General features: G+C 48.1%; 1 protein-coding gene across 1 annotated transcript in view; it reads left to right on the forward strand.

The window, feature by feature from the left end:
- Positions 1 to 10640: 10640 nt before the first annotated feature.
- LOC135889206 (fasciculation and elongation protein zeta-1-like) overlaps positions 10641 to 20633 on the forward strand; it is a 32631-nt gene continuing 22638 nt past the window's right edge. The window contains exons 1-3 of the mRNA XM_065417041.1: positions 10641 to 10781; positions 12387 to 12555; positions 12820 to 12822. Coding sequence (XP_065273113.1) covers positions 10641 to 10781; positions 12387 to 12555; positions 12820 to 12822 — 313 coding nt within the window. The remainder of the gene's footprint in view (positions 10782 to 12386; positions 12556 to 12819; positions 12823 to 20633) is intronic.

Below are 20633 nucleotides of genomic sequence, written 5' to 3' on the forward strand. Positions count from 1 at the left end.
CATGGAAGGTGGTGCCCTTCTAAGTAGACATAAAGAATGACTTAGGGTATGTCTACACTACGAGAGTAGTTCGATTTTACTTAAATTGAATATGTGGAATCGATATTACAAAGTCGAACGTGTGTGCCCACACTAAGGACAGTAATTCGACTTTGTGAGTCCACACTAACGGGGAAAGCGTCGACATTTGAAGGGGTGCACTGTGGGCAGCTATCCCACAGTTCCCGCAGTCCCCGCTGCCCATTGGAATTCTGGGTCGAGCTGCCAATGCCTTCTGGGTAAAAAAATGTGTCGAGGGTGGTTTTGGGTAACTGTCGTCATCCGACCGTCACTCCCGCCCTCCCTCCCTGAAAGCGCCGGTGGGAAATCAGTTCGCGCACTTTTCTGGTCAGTGACAGCGCGGACGCCACAGCACTGCGAGCATGGAGCCCGCTGCGACCATCGCTGCAGTTATGGCCGTTGTCAACACCTCGCAGCTTATCATCCACCTTTCCCAGAGGCAGATGCTGAGAAATCGGGCGAGGAGGCTACGGCAGCGCGGTGAGGACCTGAAGTCTGAGAGTGGCACAGACCTGTCACAAAGCATGGGACCCCGCGCCGAGGACATCATGGTGGCAATGGGTCATGTTGATGTTGTGGAACGGCGATTCTGGGCCCAGGAAACAAGCACGGACTGGTGGGACCGCATAGTGCTGCAGGTCTGGGATGAATCACAGTGGCTGCGAAACTTTCGCATGCGGAAGGGGACTTTCATGGAACTTTGTGAGTTGCTGTCCCCTGCCCTGAAGTGCAAGGACACCTGGATGCGAGCAGCCCTGACAGTCCAGAAGCGAGTAGCCATAGCCCTCTGGAAGCTTGCAACGCCAGACAGCTACCGGTCAGTCGCGAACCACTTTGGTGTGGGCAAATCTACCATGGGGGTTGTTGTCATGCAAGTAGCCAACGCAATCGTTGAAGTACTGCTCTCGAAGGTAGTGACCCTGGAAAACGCGCAGGTCATCATAGATGGCTTCGCCGCGATGGGATTCCCAAACTGCGGTGGGGCTATAGATGGAACTCACATCCCTATCCTGGGACCGGACCACCAGGCCAGCCAGTACATCAACCGAAAGGGCTACTTTTCAATGGTGCTGCAAGCACTGGTGGACCATAGGGGACGTTTTACAAACATCAACGTTGGATGGCCGGGCAAGGTTCATGACGCTCGTGTTTTCAGGAACTCTGGTCTGTTTAGACGGCTGCAGGAAGGTATTTACTTCCCAGACCACAAAATAACTCTTGGCGATGTGGAGATGCCTATAGTCATCCTCGGGGACCCAGCCTACCCGCTAATGCCCTGGCTCATGAAGCCCTATACTGGCGCCCTGGACACTGAAAAAGAACTCTTCAACTACCGGCTGAGCAAGTGCAGAATGGTGGTGGAGTGTGCTTTTGGCCGTCTCAAGGGGAGATGGAGAACCTTACTGACTCGCTGTGATCTCAGCGAAACCAATATCCCCATTGTTATTGCAGCTTGCTGTGTGCTCCACAATCTCTGTGAGAGCAAGGGGGAGACCTTTATGGAGGGGTGGGAGGTTGAGGCAAATAGCCTGGCTGCTGATTACACCCAGCCAGACAGCCGGGCGATTAGAAGAGCCCAGCGGGACGCGCTGTGCATCTGGGAGGCTTTGAAAGCTAGGTTCCTGAGTGAGCAGGGTAACCTGTGACTTTTAAGTTTGTTTACAGAGAAGCTGAACCTGCCCCCGTTTCTTTACCCAGTAAATGTTCTCTATCCTCTCCAGTTACATACCCCGTTCACCCCGTTCACCCCCTTCCAACACACGTTTAAAAATAAAATCACTTGAATTTTATTAATGAACACCGTTTTCTTTATTACTGTTTTCTCGGTAAAGTGTTGAACCTGGGACGCAGACTGTGGTGGGGAGCGGGTGTAGTGTAGTGATGCAAAGGACGCTTCTAAACTCCAGGAATGACAGGCTCCGCACTGGTGGACTGGTTGTTTCAACGGAGCCTGCCACCCCTCCTGTTCGGGACTCTGTGTGTGGGGGCTATGTGACTTTGTGGCAGGGGGAGGACGGTTACAGATCCCCTGCTGTGTGGCTCTGTGATCCAGGATAAGGACCGCTGCATAAGATCTCTAACTGCCCTCCCCCGCCACAAAGTCACAGAGCCCCCCCCCCCCCACAGAACATGAAAACCACCTCCCAGACTGACCAGGGTAACTAGTGACTGCAATGTGTGTGTGCCCTGCTGCTGAACCTGCCCCCGCCTCTGTACCCTGGTAAAGGTGACTGTCCTGTCCAATTACCAACCCCCTTCCCCCCCTTCAGACAGACTCTCCTCTAAAAGAACATGATGGAAACAGTAATTAACAGAAACGTATTTTTTATTAGCAACTACACATGAAACTGGGGGGTGAAACTTGGACGGGGGCTTGGGTGAGGCGGGAAGGAAAGGACTTATCAAATTTGGGGGAATGAGAGCCTTCTGGTACTTGAGCAGTCTGCAGGGGTGGAGTGAGAGTTTTCACGGACTCTGCTGCCCCTCCTTCTTTAGACTTTGGGTGAAGGGGGTATGGGACTTGGTGGCGGGGGAGGGCGGTTACAGATAGACTGCAGCGGGGCTCTGTCCTCCTGCCTCCGGTCCTGCAGAACATCCACAAGGCGCCGGAGCGTGTCCGTTTGCTCCCTCATTAGTCCAAGCAGCGTTTGAGTCGCTTGCTGGTCTTCCTGCCGCCACCTCTCCTCCCGTTCCATGTGTGATCGGTGCTTTTGGGACAAGTTCTCCCTCCACTGGGTCTGCTGGGCTGCCTGGGCTCGGGAGCAGCCCATAAGTTCCGAGAACATGTCCTCCCGTGTCCTCTTCTTCCTACGCCTAATCTGCGCTAGCCTCTGGGAGTGTGATGCCAGGCTAGGTCGGGAGACAGTCGCAGCTGTGGGATGGGAAAAAGGGAGTGAATTCCTCAGAAAGATAAATTTAGTTGTGAACAAAGAACATAGTCTTTCTCTGTGAACAAGACCATGCACAGCACCTATCACATGCGCACTCAGGACAAGGTCGAATTTTCGGCCTTCGCATTCAGTGCCTGGGGTCTTGCAGTGCAGATCAGAGAAGCGGGGCAGGACACCGGAATTTGTGTAGCAGGCCGACATGGTAAGCCGTAGACTTGTGGCTGCTTAAAACTTTAATAATAGCACTGGCCTCCTTTCACGTTGAAAGCAATGCCAGTCCCTGCTGCCAGCAATCCGGCAAGCATGAACTCTGCCCCTGTCCCATCCCCTCGCGGCTGTCCCAGGGAAAGATCCCTGTATGCTGCCCCTCTCCCGCCTCCACCGCGTGGCTGTAAACCGCCGGTTACAGTTCTGTAAAGGAACAGGCAAGCAGTCCCAATACTAACATTCCCCTACCTAATTCAAAGCAGGTCACCATGAGCGACATCACTCTGATGAGGATTTCAGAGACGGAGAAAGAAAGGATGCTTCGGGAAAGCCTGCAAAGACCAGGGCCGTATGCCGCCATGCTCTGCAGGGCAATGATCCCGGAGTACTTGCTTGTCTCCTGGCGCGGAAATGTTTCCTACTACGGAGGACCCAATAAGGCCGCTCTCCCCAGGAACCTGATGCAAAGGCTTTCCAATTACCTCCAGGAGAGCTTCGTGGAGATGTCCCTGGAGGATTTCAGCTCTATCCCCGGACATATAGACCGGATTTTACTGTAGCTGCACTGGCAGGGACTAAACAGTAGAGCGGCTTGGGCAGAACAATCATGCTAAACTGGACATCGTTAGATTTTTTTTCAGTAGTTGCACTGCCAAGGACTGAAACGTTAAGCGCCTAGGGCAAAGTAATCATGCAAAACCCATTGTTAATATTGTTAATATTCCTGTTCTGTTAAAAATAAATGTTTACATGTTTAAAACACTTACTGACTGATCCTTCCCCTGATTCTGTGTCCGGGTTAACGCCTGGGGACGGTTGGTAGGGGATCTCTGTAAGGGTGATGAAGAGATCCTGGCTGTCGGGGAAATCAGCGATGTAAGCGCTGTCGACTGCCTCGTCCTCCTCATCTCCTTCCCCATCTTCCCCGTCCGCTAACATGTCCGAGGAAGCGGCCATCGACAATATCCCATCCTCAGAGTCCACGGTCAGTGGTGGGGTAGTGGTGGTTGCCACACCTAGGATGGAATGCAGTGCCTCGTAGAAACGGGATGTCTGGGGCTGGGATCCGGAGCGTCCGTTTGCCTCTTTGGTCTTCTGGTAGCCTTGTCTCAGCTCCTTGATTTTCACGCGGCACTGCATTGCATCCCGGCTGTATCCTCTCTCTGCCATGGCTTTAGAGATCTTCTCGTAGATCTTTGCATTCCGTCTTTTCGATCGCAGCTCGGAAAGCACGGACTCATCGCCCCACACAGCGATCAGATCCAAGACTTCCCTATCAGTCCATGCTGGGGCCCTCTTTCTATTCTGAGATTGCATGGCCATCTCTGCTGGAGAGCTCTGCATCGTTGCCAGTGCTGCTGAGCTCGCCACGATGCCCAAACAGGAAATGAGATTCAAACTGCCCAGACAGGAAAAGGAATTCAAATTTTCCCGGGGCTTTTCCTGTGTGGCTGGTCAGAGCAACCGAGCTCGGACTGCTGTCCAGAGCGTCAACAGAGTGGTGCACTGTGGGATAGCTCCCAGAGCTATTACCGTCGATTTCCATCCACACCTAGCCTAATTCGACATGGCCATGTCGAATTTAGCGCTACTCCCCTCGTTGGGGAGGAGTACAGAAGTCGAATTTAAGAGACCTCTATGTCAAACTAAATAGCTTCATGGTGTGGACGGGTGCAGAGTTAATTCGATGTAACGGCGCTAAATTCGACATAACCTCCTAGTGTAGACCAGGCCTAAGAGAATGTGCCATTGTCTGTGTTGTGTTGTGTTCCACAGATTTGAATTGTCGCATTTATCTGCATGCATGCCAGCTATATAACTGTGTTAGGTATAGCTGTATTGAATAGTGGAGGGATTAGTTGGAGCATGTTGGAAGAGCTGTAATGGTGATATGAGTAGAGGTGTGTGTGTACCTTCCTTGCGTGATCAAATATACCTCATTTCAATGCAGAGTTCTGTAAATTGTGTCAACAGTGGTGAACAGGTGTTTTCTTATCGTGGGGCTTATCAGTAGTCTGGTGGTATACATGACATTGGTCTCTGGAGCTTAGTGAGGGGTAAATTAAGACAATGTCTCAGAAGGAATCCTCAGGAAAAGAGTGCTTGTAACATTTTTCAATTCTGTAGTACTTTGTGTGGAGTACGCTCAGTGTCTGGGTATAGGCCAGCTGTAAGTAGGTCCTTTGCACTACACTTGAATGTCCTAAACAGGAGTTTTGCTTTCACAAAGAGAAGGTGTTAGAATTGGTCCTATGTGCTGTGTTCCTAGAGTGTTATGTAGCATCTGTAAGGGTAGAGTGCTTGTACACGTGCTATTGGTATGTTGGAACATACCTAAAAGGGCACAATTAGTGTTGCACTGTGGGGGTGAAGCAGCAACCGGGAAGTGAGCCAGGTGTCCCTTCCCCATTGGCAGAGACAGCATGGGGAAGGTGGGCAGTTCTGCATTTCTTCCCATGATTATGGAGCAATGATCCCCTGATCCCCCGCCCTTGGCCGTGATGAAGAATTGTTGAGGGATGGGGAGTATTGTTGAGGGAGGGAGGAGTATGACAGGGCACAGATGGCACCCCTTCCCTTCCAAGTATGTCACTGGAGGGGAAGGTGCTCAACTTTCGCCTATTGTGGTTCTGTTCTGTCAGTGCTTCTGAGCTCCCAGAGAGAAAAAGTTCCTTTGATGACAGTCTCTTATTGGTCAAGGGTTCATAGAAAAACTACATTTTTGGAATCTCAGTTCATCATCAAATCTCTAGCCATCAGACTGGATTTTCTAAAACAGTGTTTGGATGATTCCTTACGCTAGTAAGAGTTGTTGTCTAGGGATATACTGGCCCCTCAGTATGTGTACCAGAGCACAGTTCTAAGGGGCAAAGGGTCAGAGCCCCCATCCCACACATACCCTTCTCTGCTCCACCCCCAACACACACATTCTGCCCCACTGTTCTGACCCCCTGTATTTCCTAGCTTTGCACCAAAAAAGTAATAAGAATCTTAAAATGTTGTGAGCAGCTCATGTTACAGAGTTCTGTGTATCAAGAGTCTCTTCACTAAATGATCAGAGACTTTCTTTCCCTTGATCACACTCGGTCCCATTGTTCAGTAAAGGAGTGTATAAAACTCATGATTACATTACCCTAACTGCTTATTAGAGACTCTCTTCTTCCATCTGTTTAATTAGTGCTAGTTTCCTTGACAATACTTCTAACGTAGAATCTGAATCTGCATGTGGATTTTACATACTACTTTAAATCAAAAATTTTGGTCTCAGGGCAACATTTCCAAAAGATGCCCTGGCAGAATATAGACAGAGAACAAGGACTTGCACAACACACATTTTCTCAAAGCTGGGTTGGGCTCAGGGCTCGTCTACACTACCCGCCCGTATCGGGGGGGTAGAAATCGATCTCTCGGGGATTGATTTATCGCGTCTCATCTAGACGGATAAATCGATCCCCGAATCGACGCGCTTACTCCCACCTCGTCAGGAGGAGTAAGTGCCGTCAACGGGGGAGCCACGGCGGTCGATTTGCCGCCGTCCTCACAGCGGGGTAAGTCGAATAGGATACGCCAAATTCAGCTATGCTATTCGCGTAGCTGAATTTGCGTATCTTAAATCGACCCCCCCCTTAGTGTAGACCTAGCCTCAGATTCACAGTGCATGGGTGTAGGTCAGGTTCAGTGGCCAAAGCATTTGACCTTGAGCTATGCTGTTACTGTGACAACCAGTGGCCTACAAAACCTCTGGCCTTCAATACAGCCTTAGTCTTGTTGCTCATGAGCATTTTGCTGGTTTTGAAGCATCAGTTTAGCTAAAGACAAGTTGGAGTTCCAGACTTACCTATTGATACATTTTGAAATATTCCTTCTCCAAAGGAGTAATGGATGTCATGCACTAGCTGAGATAAATCTTGAGCAGAAGATTTCGGTTTGGGAGGCAGTCAAGTGACAGTCTGAGCTCCAGTTATGCACAAAAAATGTTATAAGAATCAAGGTGGAATCCACAATAGTACTTAGGTGCCTAAGCCCAGACTTAGGTGCCTAAGACCCAGTTTTGGCTTCACTGTGATCCACAGAACTTCTGCTGAACCCTATAGGCACCTAACTCATTTGGTGCCTAGTTTTTCAGAATAAGAGTACCCTAGGTGCCTATATTTCTGCCTCTGGGCATACATGCTGCCTCCCTCTAGATGTCTAGCTGCCTGTCTCCTACCTAAGCCCGATCCAGTAGGTATGCTCAGAGGGTGCCTACCAGAACAGGTCACATTCCAAATCCAGCCAGAGCAGGTGGTGTTTCCCACCTTATAACTTTTAACCCAGCTGCTAGAGCACTCACATGGGATGTGAGAGACCCAGATTCAATTCCCCCCTCTCTTGGAGGAGAAGAAGGAACTTGAACAAGGGTTACCCACCTTCAGAAGAGTGCTCTAACCATTGAGCAATGGGATATTCTGATGTGGGGCTCCCTCAGTCTCTCCTGTCAAAGCTGTTCCATTGTGGATAAATAATGAAAGAGTGACTAGAGCAGGAGGGCAGGACCTGGGGTCTCCCATCTTCCAGGTGTAGGCCCTAACCACTGGACTATAGGGTCAGTCCCATTCATTCTCTTTCTTTCCCAGTAATGGTTCCACTTAAATAAGGGCTTACAATCTGAATATAAGACAAGAGACAACAGATGGATACAGACTAATGAGGGGCTACAAGGGAACAGCATTACTCAGCATGATGGGCAGTGATCTCAGCACACCTGCAGCCTAACTGTTGTCGAGTTTTTGTTGGCATCATGGCAAAGGAGAGTTTTGAGGAGGGTTTTGAAGAAGGAAAATGAGGTAACTGGGGGTATTTATGGGGAGTGCCTCCCAGGCACGTGGGGCAGAAGGGGGGAAGCACAGAAGTATTTGTTTTACAAGGTAACAAGTGAGCAATGGAGGCTGGAGGTTGCACTGTGGGCTGATCAAAGGGGAGCATTGACAGCTTGATAGTAAATAAGAGATGATAGGTGAGTCGGGATAGGCCAGAAAGGGCCTTGAAAGTGAAAAGGAGCTGCTCATGTTTGATGCAAAGGAGACAGAAGGGGGAGCCAGTGGAGGGATTCAAAGATAGGGTTAACATTGTCAAAGCAAAAGGCTAGGAAAATGATTTTTGCCGCAGCATTCTTGGTGGAGGTGAGTGGGAAAAGATTGCACTCACAGATTCCAAGGCCAGAAGGGATCATTGTGATCATCTCATCAGACCTCCTGGATAACACAGGCCAGAGAAGTTGCCCAAAATAATTCCCAGAACATAGTTTTAGAAAAAGATCCAATCTTAACTTTAAAATGGTCAGTGATAGAAAATCCAGCATGACACTAAGTTGTTCCAATGGTTAATTACTTTCACTGTTAAGTTAATTACTCTCACTGTTAAATGGCTGGCCTTGGGGCTGGTAATCAGGGCAGCTGCCTTGGGCACCAACTTGCAGAGACACCAAATCAGCACCTGGGTTGCAGGGCACCACATAACTCAGCTGGTCTGGTCCGCTGGTTTGTTTGCTTTTTGCTCTACCAGTCTGCTCAGGGGAAAGAACCAAAAATGATTGCCACCCTTGGTGACAAAACACCTAAGGCCATCCCTGATTACATTTGTCAAGGCCAGAGAGAAAGATGTTGCACTAACTGAGACTCAAGATGTTGAGAACCTGGATGAAAGTTTTAGTTCTGTGAATGGATAGGAAAGGCTGTACTTTAGCGATGTTTTCTAGAGAGAATCAGCAAGACTTAGACATAACCTGAATGTGAGGTCCAAGTGGAAGGTGACACACAGGTTACAGGGCTGAGTGAAGGCAGGATGGTGGTGTTATTCACAGTGACTGAGAAAGGAGCGGGGAAGGGATAGCTCAGTGGTTTGAGCATTGGCTTGCTAAACCCAGGGTTGTGAGTTCAATCCTTCAGGGGGCCACTTAAGGATCTGAGGCAAAAATCAGTACTTGGTCCTGCTAGTGAAGGCAGGGGGCTGGACTTGATGACCTTTCAGGGTCCCTTCCAGCTCTATGAGCTAGGTAGCAGGCTGGGGCTGGGGGGTAGAGTAAGAGTTCTGTTTTAGCCATGTTTAGTTTGACCTGGTATGTAGAGATCCATAAGGAGATATCACAGAGACACACTGAGATTTTAACTTGGATAGGAGACAGGTGTGGAGTAGAGAGGTAGATCTGTGAGTTGTCAGCATAGAGGTGATAGTTGAATTTGTATTTGTGGATTACCCAGAGATAAGGTGTAGAGGGAGAAGAGAAGGTGACCAAGGACAGAGCCATTTGCAACTCCCTCAGAAAGTTGGAGGGCAGATGAGGAGGAATCTGCAAAGGACACACAGAAAGAGCAAGTATAGAGGTAGGAGGAGAACCAGGAGAGAACAGCCATGGAAGCTAATGGAGGACAAGATTTCAAGAAAAAGAGTATGTTCAACTGTGTCGCAGATGGTTGACAGGTCAAGGAGAATGAGGATGGAGAGCTGATTCTGGGCTTTGACTAGAAAGAAGTCATTAGAGACTTTGGTGTCACAGTTCAGAGTTACTGCATCTGTATTTCCCTCTATGGTCCCTCGAGGGCACCTACTCTAGGTTCCTCGTTCTGCGGCTGTCACCTCTCTTGGGCAGAGACCCATGTCACTCTTGGTCATGCCCAGGAGTTTTCCAGGCTGCACAGTTACCTGCCTACACTGTGATATTCCCAGCAGCCAGACTGCCTAAATAGGCTATGAACAGTGTAATGGCCCATAGTTATAAATTACCACACAGCTCTTTGTAAGCAAGCACATTTATTCTTAAGGTGAAAGGATTACAGAGAAAACATAATGAAAACAATGAAAGTTTCTAAATGCATGCTAACAGCTTACCAGAAGTCACCCATCATTCTTATGGGGCCTTAGTAGGCCAAATCCTTCCAACCCTTCTGCAGGGATTGGAGTCCCCTCTTGGACGAATGGTCCAGTCCATTTTCTGGATCAGAAAGAAGGCCCAGAGCCAGTTTAAACTCAGGCTATTTATCCAAATGTCCTTTCTTTGTCTGTTCATCTCTGCAGAGTCCAGGTTGTAAATGTGACCCTCCCCATGATGAGGTACCTCGGGGGGAGGGGGGAGGTTACAAACTGGCTGATTTGCCTTAATCACCACCCACTGTTGGTAGTTCCAGGAGGAGGTCTGGTAGCTCTCCCCCATGGAGTAGAACACAATCATACATAAATAAGGCTAGGATTTAGTCACAGGTATTTTTAGTAAAAGTCATGGACAGGTCATGGGCAATAAAAATTCACCGCCTGTGGCCTGTCCATGACTTATACTAAAAATACCTGTGATTAAATCTTGCAGGGGCGCTGGGAGGGACCGTGGCTGATCCAGCCAGTTGGCCAGGGACTGCTGCCTGGGGCTGCAGACCACAGTTTATTCGGCTGGCTAGCGGGGGACCACTGCCCAGGGCCCTGGACCGCAGTTGCTCTGGCCAGCTAGGGACCATGGCTGCTCTGGGCAGCCACCTGGTGACTGCTGCCCGGGGCCGTGGACCTCGGCTGCCTCCAGCGGCCACCCAGGGCCAGCTGCCCAAGGCCATGGCTGTTCTGGCCAGCCCCCCGGGGACCGCTGCCTGGGTTGCCAGAGTAGCAGCTGGTGTGGCTGTCCTTGGGGCCGCTCCAGCAGCAGCTGGTGTGGCTGTTCTGGGGGCCACCTGAGCAGCTGGTCCCGGAGCCAGCTGCTTGGGCGGCCCTGGGTCAGCCACACTGGCCCCTGCAGAAGTCACAGAGGTTGCAGAAAGTCACGGAATCTGTGACTTCTGTGACCTCCATGACAGACACGGAGCCCTAGACATAAACTATTAATTTAAAACAATGGAGCCCGAAGATACTTAAACTTAATTCAGTCAGGACTCTCAAGGATAGGAAGGAAATTACCTTATCTGTGACATCTCCATGTAAAGAAGTGAGTGTAACTAGGGCTTTTGACCAGCAGCCTAGAGGAACCCATTGGTTTATTTCCTGGATGGCATTTCTGCCAGGACCTTTCGTACTTTCACATTTCAACTATTCAGGTAATAAACATTCTGCTAGCAAGCCAGCATACATCCTCTCATTTGACAACTATCCAGTATCATTTTTCTCTTTAGAATCTATCAGACAGAGCTGTCACATGCCGCTGCTTACCCTTATTACCCAAAATCACTTGGGTGTGAACTTGAGACCTGATTTACCTCCCACCTGGTTTCTAGGGCATACGTATGATGTTCCTTTGTCCCTCCAGGGTTCCCCAGCCTCCCTGGAAATAATACACGAGCAATTCTTTGGACCAAAGAGAGAAATCATGTAGAGCACCTTGCCTCCCTCTGAAGTGGCTCTCAGCCATGCCCTATTTTAACAGCAGAGGGTTCACAGCAGGAGAAATTCCTTAAACCCCATAGTCAAATTCCATTTTCTGCCCCACGTCCTCAGAGCTTGGGCCTTGGGGACTCCAGTGGTTTAACCTCAGCTTCTCTGGGGTGAGGTGGAGGAGTATCGATCCCCTACTCACTGGGGTGGCCTTTTGTTCCCCACACACTGAGCCAAGGTGAGCAGAATTCCCTCTCCAACCTGGCTCAGGGTCTTTTACATTTTTACAGCCCATCAGAGACTGTGGGAAGAAGTTTCCCTTCCTCTCCCTGTTACCCTGGAATTGAGGAGAGTGTTACCCCAAAATTTAACTGAGCTAATTGCAGCCATGTTGCGTGCATTCAGCCACCATTAATTAATAAAATAAAACACCACATAGTTAAGGGGTAATTTGGACAAGCAGGGCTTTTGGAGACAAGGTCAAATACTAGCCCAGGCTTGCAGTTTCTGCAAATCTGAATGAGAGGAGGGCAGCTCTCCTAAATTCCAGTGACTCCCATGGGACTGCTGGGTGCTGAGCACTTCTGAAAGTTTGACAGTTTTAGTTTATGTTTCTTATTATTGGCTTCTCTTGGGCTGCATTTCCATATTCCGAAGGATACCCTGGTCCGTTTGCATACCATACTTATGTGTTCACAAATATTGCTGATAATTGCGTACACAGTATTATCTGAAGTTTAAAATACAGTTAATACCCTTTATAGTACTATATGCAGAAGCTTTCCAGCTATTGTTCTGAAAGCGTGGTATTTACATAATGTCAGCAATGATCTGTTAGTGCTGAATCCAGTTATTGGTCATTAGAATACAATTCAGTGACTGACATTCATATTATCTTATCAGGTAATTGAAGAAATTGAGGAGATGATGCAGAATTCCCCAGATCCTGAAGAGGAAGAGGAGATCTTGGAGGAAGATGATGGAGGAGAAACTTCCTCTCAGGCTGATTCAGTCCTGTTGCAGGAGATGCAGATTTTGACACAAACCTTTAACAACAATTGGTCCTATGAAGGTGAGGACATGTGGGAAGGGCAGAGGGAGACTTCAGTTCGGGGCTTAGGAAAGTTGAGGTTGTTCATGTTTTCACTAGGATACTATTCAGTTCTCGCAGTTGGTGTTGTTATAATACCATGTATTTTAAGACTTGTTTGAATAAATGTCTCTTTCATCCATATTGCATGGACCTCTCCCTATAATTCTATTGTCAAGTGTGCTAGATAGATCTGCTAAGATAGAGTTTGGTTACTGGGATACCAGGAGGAAGCACGAGCAGGAGAGCGCAAGAGAGGAGGACTCCTGCCTCATACTGAGAAAGCAGGACGATCAGCGAGTTATCTTAAGTGCCTATACACAAATGCAAGAAGCCTGAGAAACAAGCAGGGAGAACTGGAAGTCCTGGCATTATGAATTATGATGTGATTGGAATAACAGAGACTTGGTGGGGTAACTCACATGACTGGAGCACTGTCATGGATGGATATAAACTGTTCAGGAAGGACAGGCAGGGCAGAAAAGGTGGGGGAGTTGCACTGAATGTAAGAGAGCAGTATGACTGCTCAGAGCTCCAGTATGAAACTGCAGAAAAACCTGAGAGTCACTGGATTAAATGTAGAAGTGTGAGCAACAAGGGTGATGTCATGTTGGGAGTCTGCTGTTGACCACCAGACCAGGGGGATGAGGTGGCCGAGGCTTTCTTCAGGCAATCAACCGAAGTTACTAGATCACAGGCCCTGGTTCTCATGGGAGACTTCAATCACCCTGATATCCGCTGGGAGAGCAATACAGCCGTGCACAGACAATCCAGGAAGTTTTTGGAAAGTGTAGGGGACAATTTCCTGGTGCAAGTGCTGGAGGAACCAATACGGGCCGTGCTCCTCTTGACCTGCTGCTCACAACCAGGGAAGAATTGGTAGGGGAAGTAGAAGTGGGTGGCATCCTGGGCAGCAGTGACCATGAGATGGTCAACTTCAGGATCCTGACAAAAGGAAGAAAGGAGAGCAGCAGAATACGGACCCTGGACTTCAGAAAAGCAGACTTTGACTCCCTCAGGGAACTGATGGGCAGGATCCCTTGGGAGGCTAATATGAGAGGGAAAGGAGTCCAGGAGAGCTGGCTGTATTTTAAAGAAGCCTTATTGAAGGTGCAGGAACAAACCATCCTGATGTGCAGAAAGAATAGCAAATATGGCAGGCGACGATCTTGGCTTAACAGAGAAATTTTGGTAAGCTTAAACACAAAAAGGAAGCTTAAAAGAAGTGGAAACTCGGACAGATGACTAGGGAGGTGTATAAAAATATTGCTTGAGCATACAGAGGTATAATCAGGAAGTCCAAAGCACAACTGGAGTTGCAGCTAGCAAGGGATGTGAAGGGTAACAAGAAGGTTTTCTACAGGTATGTTAGCAACAAGAAGGTCAGGGAAAGTGTAGGACCCATACTGAATGGGGGAGGCAACCTAGAGACAGACGATGTGGAAAAAGCTGAAGTACTCAATGCTTTTTTTGCTTCGGTCTTCACAGACAAGGTCAGCTCCCAGACTGTTGCATTGGGCAGTACAGTATGGGAAGGAGGCAAGCAGCCCTCAGTGGTGAAAGAACAGGTTAAGGACTATTTAGAAAAGCTGGATGTGCACAAGTCCATGGGTCCAGATGTAATGCATCCAAGGGTGCTGAGGGAGTTGGTTGATGTGATTGCAGAGCCATTGACCATTATCTTTGAAAATTTGTGGCATTTGTGGGAGGTCCCAGATGATTGGAAAAAGGCAACTATAGTGCCCATATTTTAAAAAGGGAAGAAAGAGAACCCGGGGAACTACAGACCTTATTTCAGTCCCTGGCAAAATCATCGAGCAGGTCCTCCATTTTGAAGCACTTGGAGGAGAGGAAGGTGATCAGGAACAGTCAACATGGATTCACCAAGGGCAAGTTATGCCTGACCAACCTGATTGCCTTCTATGATGAGATAACTGGCTCTGTGGATATGGGGAAAGCGGTGGATGTGATATATCTTGACTTTAGCAGAGCTTTTGATACGGTCTCCCACAGTATTCTTCACAGCAAGTGAAAGAAGTATGGATTGGATTAATGGACTATAAGGTGGACAGAAAGCTGGCTAAATCATTGGGCTCAACAGGTAGTGATCAATGGCTCCATATCTAGTTGGCAGCCTGTATCAAACGGAGTGCCCCAGGGGTCGGTCCTGGGGCCGGTTTTGTTCAATATCTTCATTAATGATTTGGAGGATGGTGTGGACTGCACCCTCAGCAAGTTTGCAGATGACACTAAACTGGGAGGAGTGGTAGATACGCTGGAGGGTAGGGATAGGATACAGAGGGACCTAGATAAATTAGAGGATTGGGCCAAAAGAAATCTGATGAGAGTCAACAAGGACAAATGCAGAGTCCTGCACTTAGGATGGAAGAATCCCATGCATTGCTACAGGCCAGGGACTGACTGGCTAAGCAACAGTTTTGCAGAAAAGGACCTGGGGATTACAGTGGACGAGAAGCTGGATATGAGTCAACAGTGTTGCCAAGAAGGCTAACGGCATATTGGGCTGCATTAGTAAGAGCATTGCCAGCAGATTGAGGGAAGTGATTATTCCCCTCTATTCGGCACTGGTGAGGCCATATCTGGAGTATTGTGTCCAGTTTTGGTCCTCCCACTACAGAAAGGATGTGGACAAATTGGAAAGAGTCCAGAAATGATTAGGGGGCTGGGGCACATGACTTAGGAGGAGAGGCTGTGGGAACTGAGCTTGTTTAGTCTGCAGAAGAGAAGAGTGAGGGGGGGATTTGATAGCAGCCTTCAACTACCTGAAGGGGGGTTCCAAAGAGGATGGAGCTAGGCTGTTCTCAGTGGAGGCAGATGACAGAACAAGAAGCAATGGTCTCATTGCTTAAGGGCCGGCTTGAAAAAGCCCTGGCTGGGATGATTTAGTTGGTGTTGGTCCTGCTTTGAGCAGGGAGTTGGACTAGAGACCTCCTGAGGTCTCTTCCAACCCTAATCTTCTATGATGCTGAGGTTGGTTCCCACAAAGGGATAAGATCTGACTTGCCTATAAGTCTTGAGAATTGATTTAGCTAGCTCTTCCTAAATCCCTGTATGATGCAGCCCCTTCTCACCCCAATGTAGTCCCCTGCCAACCCCTTCAGATAACATTGAATTGAAAGCAGAGAGCCAGTCTCAGGCTATGCAAGGCAGCAACTATGTGGTTCATTTGCTGAGATCCCAAATCACTGATTGTGCCTGGCTTTAGGTCTGCATTTGCTTTTGAATCCTTATTGTTTAATTATTGTAATTGTTCCATTAGATTTACCATTGGGAGACTTGGGCTCTTTCACAATGTTGTTATAACTTTATATTTGTTATAGCTGGAGCTGTTGTAACCCCTATAATTAAGGGTCCTGAAGTGTCACCCCTCTAACCTCCTGATTTCTATGGCTTCCAGCTTTAGGGCTAGAATTGCTCATGTCCTCTGTCTGCATGAGGGTGGGTGATTTTTTTTTGTATGAAGTTGAGTAAACACCAGTTCATCAATTCTTGAGAAAGAGAAAAGTTAAAAAAGAAAGTGCACTTCGGCCATTAGAAAAATGTATTTGCCACAACCAGGACTACATCCTCTATTTCAAACATAAACCATCTGTCTAGGCAGTTTTTCAGTACAGTCACTATAGTAACTAAACACTTCTTAAGAGTAGAAAAGTGGTTTGAGCATTGGCCTGCTAAACCCAGGGTTGTGAGTTCAATCCTTGAGGGGGCCACTTAGGAATCTGGGGCGAAATCAGTACTTGGTCCTGCTAGTGAAGGCAGGGGGGCTGGGCTCAATGACCTTTCAAGGTCCCTTCCAGTTCTAGGAGATAGGATATCTCCATTAATTAATTTATTTAACTACAACCATGATATTGCCCTTCTTCCTGGCTGATGAGAGACCAAGAGTTAGGTGTGGGGGGTTGCATTTTAAATATAGAAGGGGATGAGTGAGAAAGCTTAGGCAAAGAGGGAGGTTTGCAATTAGCTCTTACGTCATCAATGTCCATGGTCATTGTTATTTTAGCTGGCAGTGAGTTCCTTGGTCCAGCTGTGGTGAAAATTCTGTCTGCCACAGCCACAAGCCTCCACAAGTGGTCACAGTTTTATTATTGCACTGCAAGGTAGCTCTTAGGGAAGGTTCCAATCATGCAAGGAGAGAGAGGGTGTCTTTCAGATAAGTAGGGCCAATTCCATTCAGGGCTTTGAAAATCAGGACTGAGAACTTTAATTGGACATGGTGTTTGAGATGAAGCCCATGCACATAGCAGTGTGATGTGTTCCTGCTATGTGTTGCTGCATATTACATCCTGTCCTACACAGCATGTGATCATATTTAAATGATATTCTTACAGGCCATTAAAAACTGACTGAAAATAAAAATGTATTGAAATATACTCAGGCTCAGGAGACTTGAACCTCATCCATATACGTGATTATTGCTCTGTATTAAACAAGTCTTTCCTCAGAATGGTGAGATAAATTCCAGTTACCTTTCTAGCTACCTCTGAGATTGAGGTAAACTGGTCAGGATTACTTGGGGCCCTGTTTGTGTGATACCCAACAAGTAGGGTACTTATGCAGGAGTCAGATTCAAACCCCCTGTTCTAAAGCAAGAAACTGAACCTAGATCCCTTTCACTACTAAAGGACCTTAACCACTAGGCTACTGCATATTCTATAGGTATAATGCCTCAATCTCTCCTGCTGGAGCTGTTTCACTTTGTGTAAAGAATTGAACATTTAGTTGACCAAGGACATGAACCTGATTCTCCCACATCTCCCATGAGTGCCCTAACCACCAGAATATCAAATTAATCTCTCACTTTCTTTCTCTCTCCCAATGAATATGTAATTATTGCTTCAACAGGAGAGATTGAGAGAACTCAGTCCAGCATATACAATTGTAAGTGGGGGTTGGTCGCGCTATTGTGGGGAACTTTCCTGGCTTATGCACTACCCTGGTGGAATCAGCTAGCAAAAGGATCTGAGTCCTTGCTCCAACTCCCTTTACCTAGAGGCCTGCCTGAACTCAAGGACTCCTCTTCCACTCTTGTGTGTGGCAGAGTCCTCGTAATCCCAACAAGGCTGGACCCAGGATTCCTGGGGGTCTTAACCCCCAGTCTTGTTGTGGCTACTTAGGACAGGGGCTAGGGTGTCCCTACTCCGTGTACTCTCTCTGCACCAGATGCTTCCCTGACCCACTGATCATTATATATAGTTCAGACCAAATACAATTTATTAAACAACAGCTGTAAAAAAGAAGGAAAAAATGGGAAAGGTTAAAGGAAACAAGTAACCCTGCTGTATGGGCCTGGGGACACCACAAACAGCTGTCTCTGGGGTGTAAGAAAAATTCAGGCTGCTCCTCACACATCCCAGATTTCCCTTCCACACCCTGGCTGTGCTGTGGTGATACCAGGGGTAGGACACCTGCCCTGGTAGTGTCCACATGTCCTCAGCCTAGAGTCTAGGGGGCAGGACCCTTCTCCCCAGTATCAGCCCCCTGTCTGGGTCATGTCCCTCCTCCGAGTCCAACTTTCAAGGTCCTCTTGTCTGGTGACGTCTCCCAGCACTGGGCCCTCTGCCCACGGTCCCCCCTTGCTCTCCCTAGTTGCTCACCACATTCTGCTGTAGTGTTACTTGAGGCATGGCCAGCATCACTATCCAGGCTCTGGTCCTGCAGCTCAGCCCTGGCTCACTGTTGGCGTGGCTGGTCTGCATTGCTCCATTGCTCCAGCTCCTGGTTCCCCTCCTCTGGCTCTGTGCTGCTGCTGCTCTGCTTCCAGCTCAGCTTGGGCTGCTACTCTCCCCTTAGCTCTGCCCTACTCTGGCATAGGCAGCTGCTGCTCACATGGAGGACGGGCCCCCGAGGCTCCTGACTCCCTCATTGGCCAGCCTGCCCTGTCAATTGGGCCGACCTGGAACACTGGCCTCTCCCTATTGGCCCTGGGGACTATCAGTCTCATTTCTCATTGGCCCTTCCCTTTTTTTTTTAAAGAACTGAGAGAGGGTCAACCAAACCCCCCACTGAGTTTCAGTAAGGGGCCAACAGCTCCCTTTCACAATGGCACTGTGGTGAGGGCCCTCAGCTGGGTGGTAGAAGTCTAGCCTCAAGTCCCTGCTCCAAAGCAGGTGTTTGAACTGGGGTGTCCCAAACACCAGGAGAGTGTTCTGACTACTGGGTATCTGTGCTTTCTAATGACATAATGCTGCCTTGGCATAGGTGCCTAACTCTAGAAGAGTGTTTATAGCTGAGACTCCTCAGCAGAGATAGGTGCCTAAATACCTCTGTGAATCTGGGCTCTAAACCCCACCCCTTTGCTCCACATTTTGCTGCTGGCTAGCTTAGCGGGCTGTATGCTCAGCTTACTGGTGGCTGAGGATCTCATTCTTAGGTGCCAAACTCTTCCCAGGCATTATATGGGGGACCTGCATAGGAGTTAGGTGTTTGCAACACGTAACTCCTTTTCGAGATCTAGCCCCTAAGTGCTTTTGAAAAATTTACCCACTGTTCTTTTGATTCAGAAGGCTACCAAAGCACCTTACAAACTTTTACATATATATATATATATATATATATATATATATATATATATATATATATATATATATATATATATATATGTTACTTCATCACTACTGAAATGCAGTTGTCTCTGAAATGCAGAAAAAACATCTTTTTAACAGCATGCAGCAACTTTGCACAACATTTTTCAGCAGGAATTAGAATTAATTTATATCAAGTGGAAATTACAGGGGGGATGTCAAAGAACCAAATTAATTACCCAAATTGGCATTTCTATCTAGCCATTCTCAGGTATTAACTGTAGTATTTAGGCATTGTTTTGGCCAAGACATCAGTTTTCACATCTATTCTTTGCAAAAGTGCCATGGGATTTTTAATAACTGCAAGTGGTCAGCACAGCAGGTTTTACATCTTATCTGAAAGCTGGCTCCCCCAGTGCCTAAAGCTCCCTACTGCCTTGGGGGAATATTGCTTCAATACTGACTGCTGGGGCAAAAGGACGTTGGTGTCACAACACTCATCATTGCAGTGCCTAACTTTTAGATGCCTTGCCACCCAAGCCCACGAAAGCTTATGCTCTAATAAATTTGTTAGTCTCTAAGGTGCCACAAGTACTCCTGTTATTTTTGCGGATACAGACTAACACGGCTGCTACTCTGAAACTTGCCACCCAATGGAGTCCACAGCCCCGAGTTAGGTGCCCAGGCTCCCTGTACAATGCATGTGGAGAGATAGGTGCCTACGAATGGGATCTGAGCCAGGAGTTCCCTAAACTAGCCAATAGGAAATGCTGAGGAGAGGGGTCTGGCCTAAGCCCCACCACCCCAAAGGAGTTAGGCACCTAAATCCAGGTTAGAGGGAGGCACTCTTTCCGTTCAGGATTCACAGCTGTGAACCCTCTCCTGGAGTTAGGTCTCTAACCCCTTTCTCACAAGGACGAGGAAGTGGTGCCCCTCTTATGACTTTTAACCCAGTGACAGAGCACTGAGCCAGATGTGGGAGACCCAAGTATAGGCTGCCCTTTCTGAGACCCTCTTCCACTTCTCCAAGGACTCCCCTTTTAAGTGGCAGGCTCTGGCCTCTGTTTCTCTCTGGAGTAGGATCCTCCAATCCAGCCACTCTCTGACTGGGTCTCTGGGTTACACCTCCCAGGACACCAACTGTGTTATCCAGCAAGTCCGACTGAGCATGGACCCTGCCAGACTTCTCCTCTGGGGGTCTGTGCTCAGTGACACAGAAGCAGCGTCTCCAGAACAAAGGATGCCTTATTTTGCCCAAATGCTACATGGAGCTTCGAGAAGTTGATTTAAAAATAACAAAGAGACCTATACACATATTGTCTTACCTATGCTTGGCATGCCCCTCAAGCCCCTACATAGATATGACGTTGTCCCCTATTCTTATTGGGCACCAAGTTACAGCTTGCTTGCTGCAGACCCTGACTCACAGTCAATCTCTGTGTCAGCTTCCAGCAGGCTGACTTGCTGTCTCTCTATCAAACTCCAGCAGAGCTGAGCTGACCACTTGCCCCCTCC

The sequence above is a fragment of the Emys orbicularis genome, chromosome 15, assembly GCF_028017835.1.
Source record: "Emys orbicularis isolate rEmyOrb1 chromosome 15, rEmyOrb1.hap1, whole genome shotgun sequence".
NCBI lineage: Eukaryota > Metazoa > Chordata > Testudines > Emydidae > Emys > Emys orbicularis.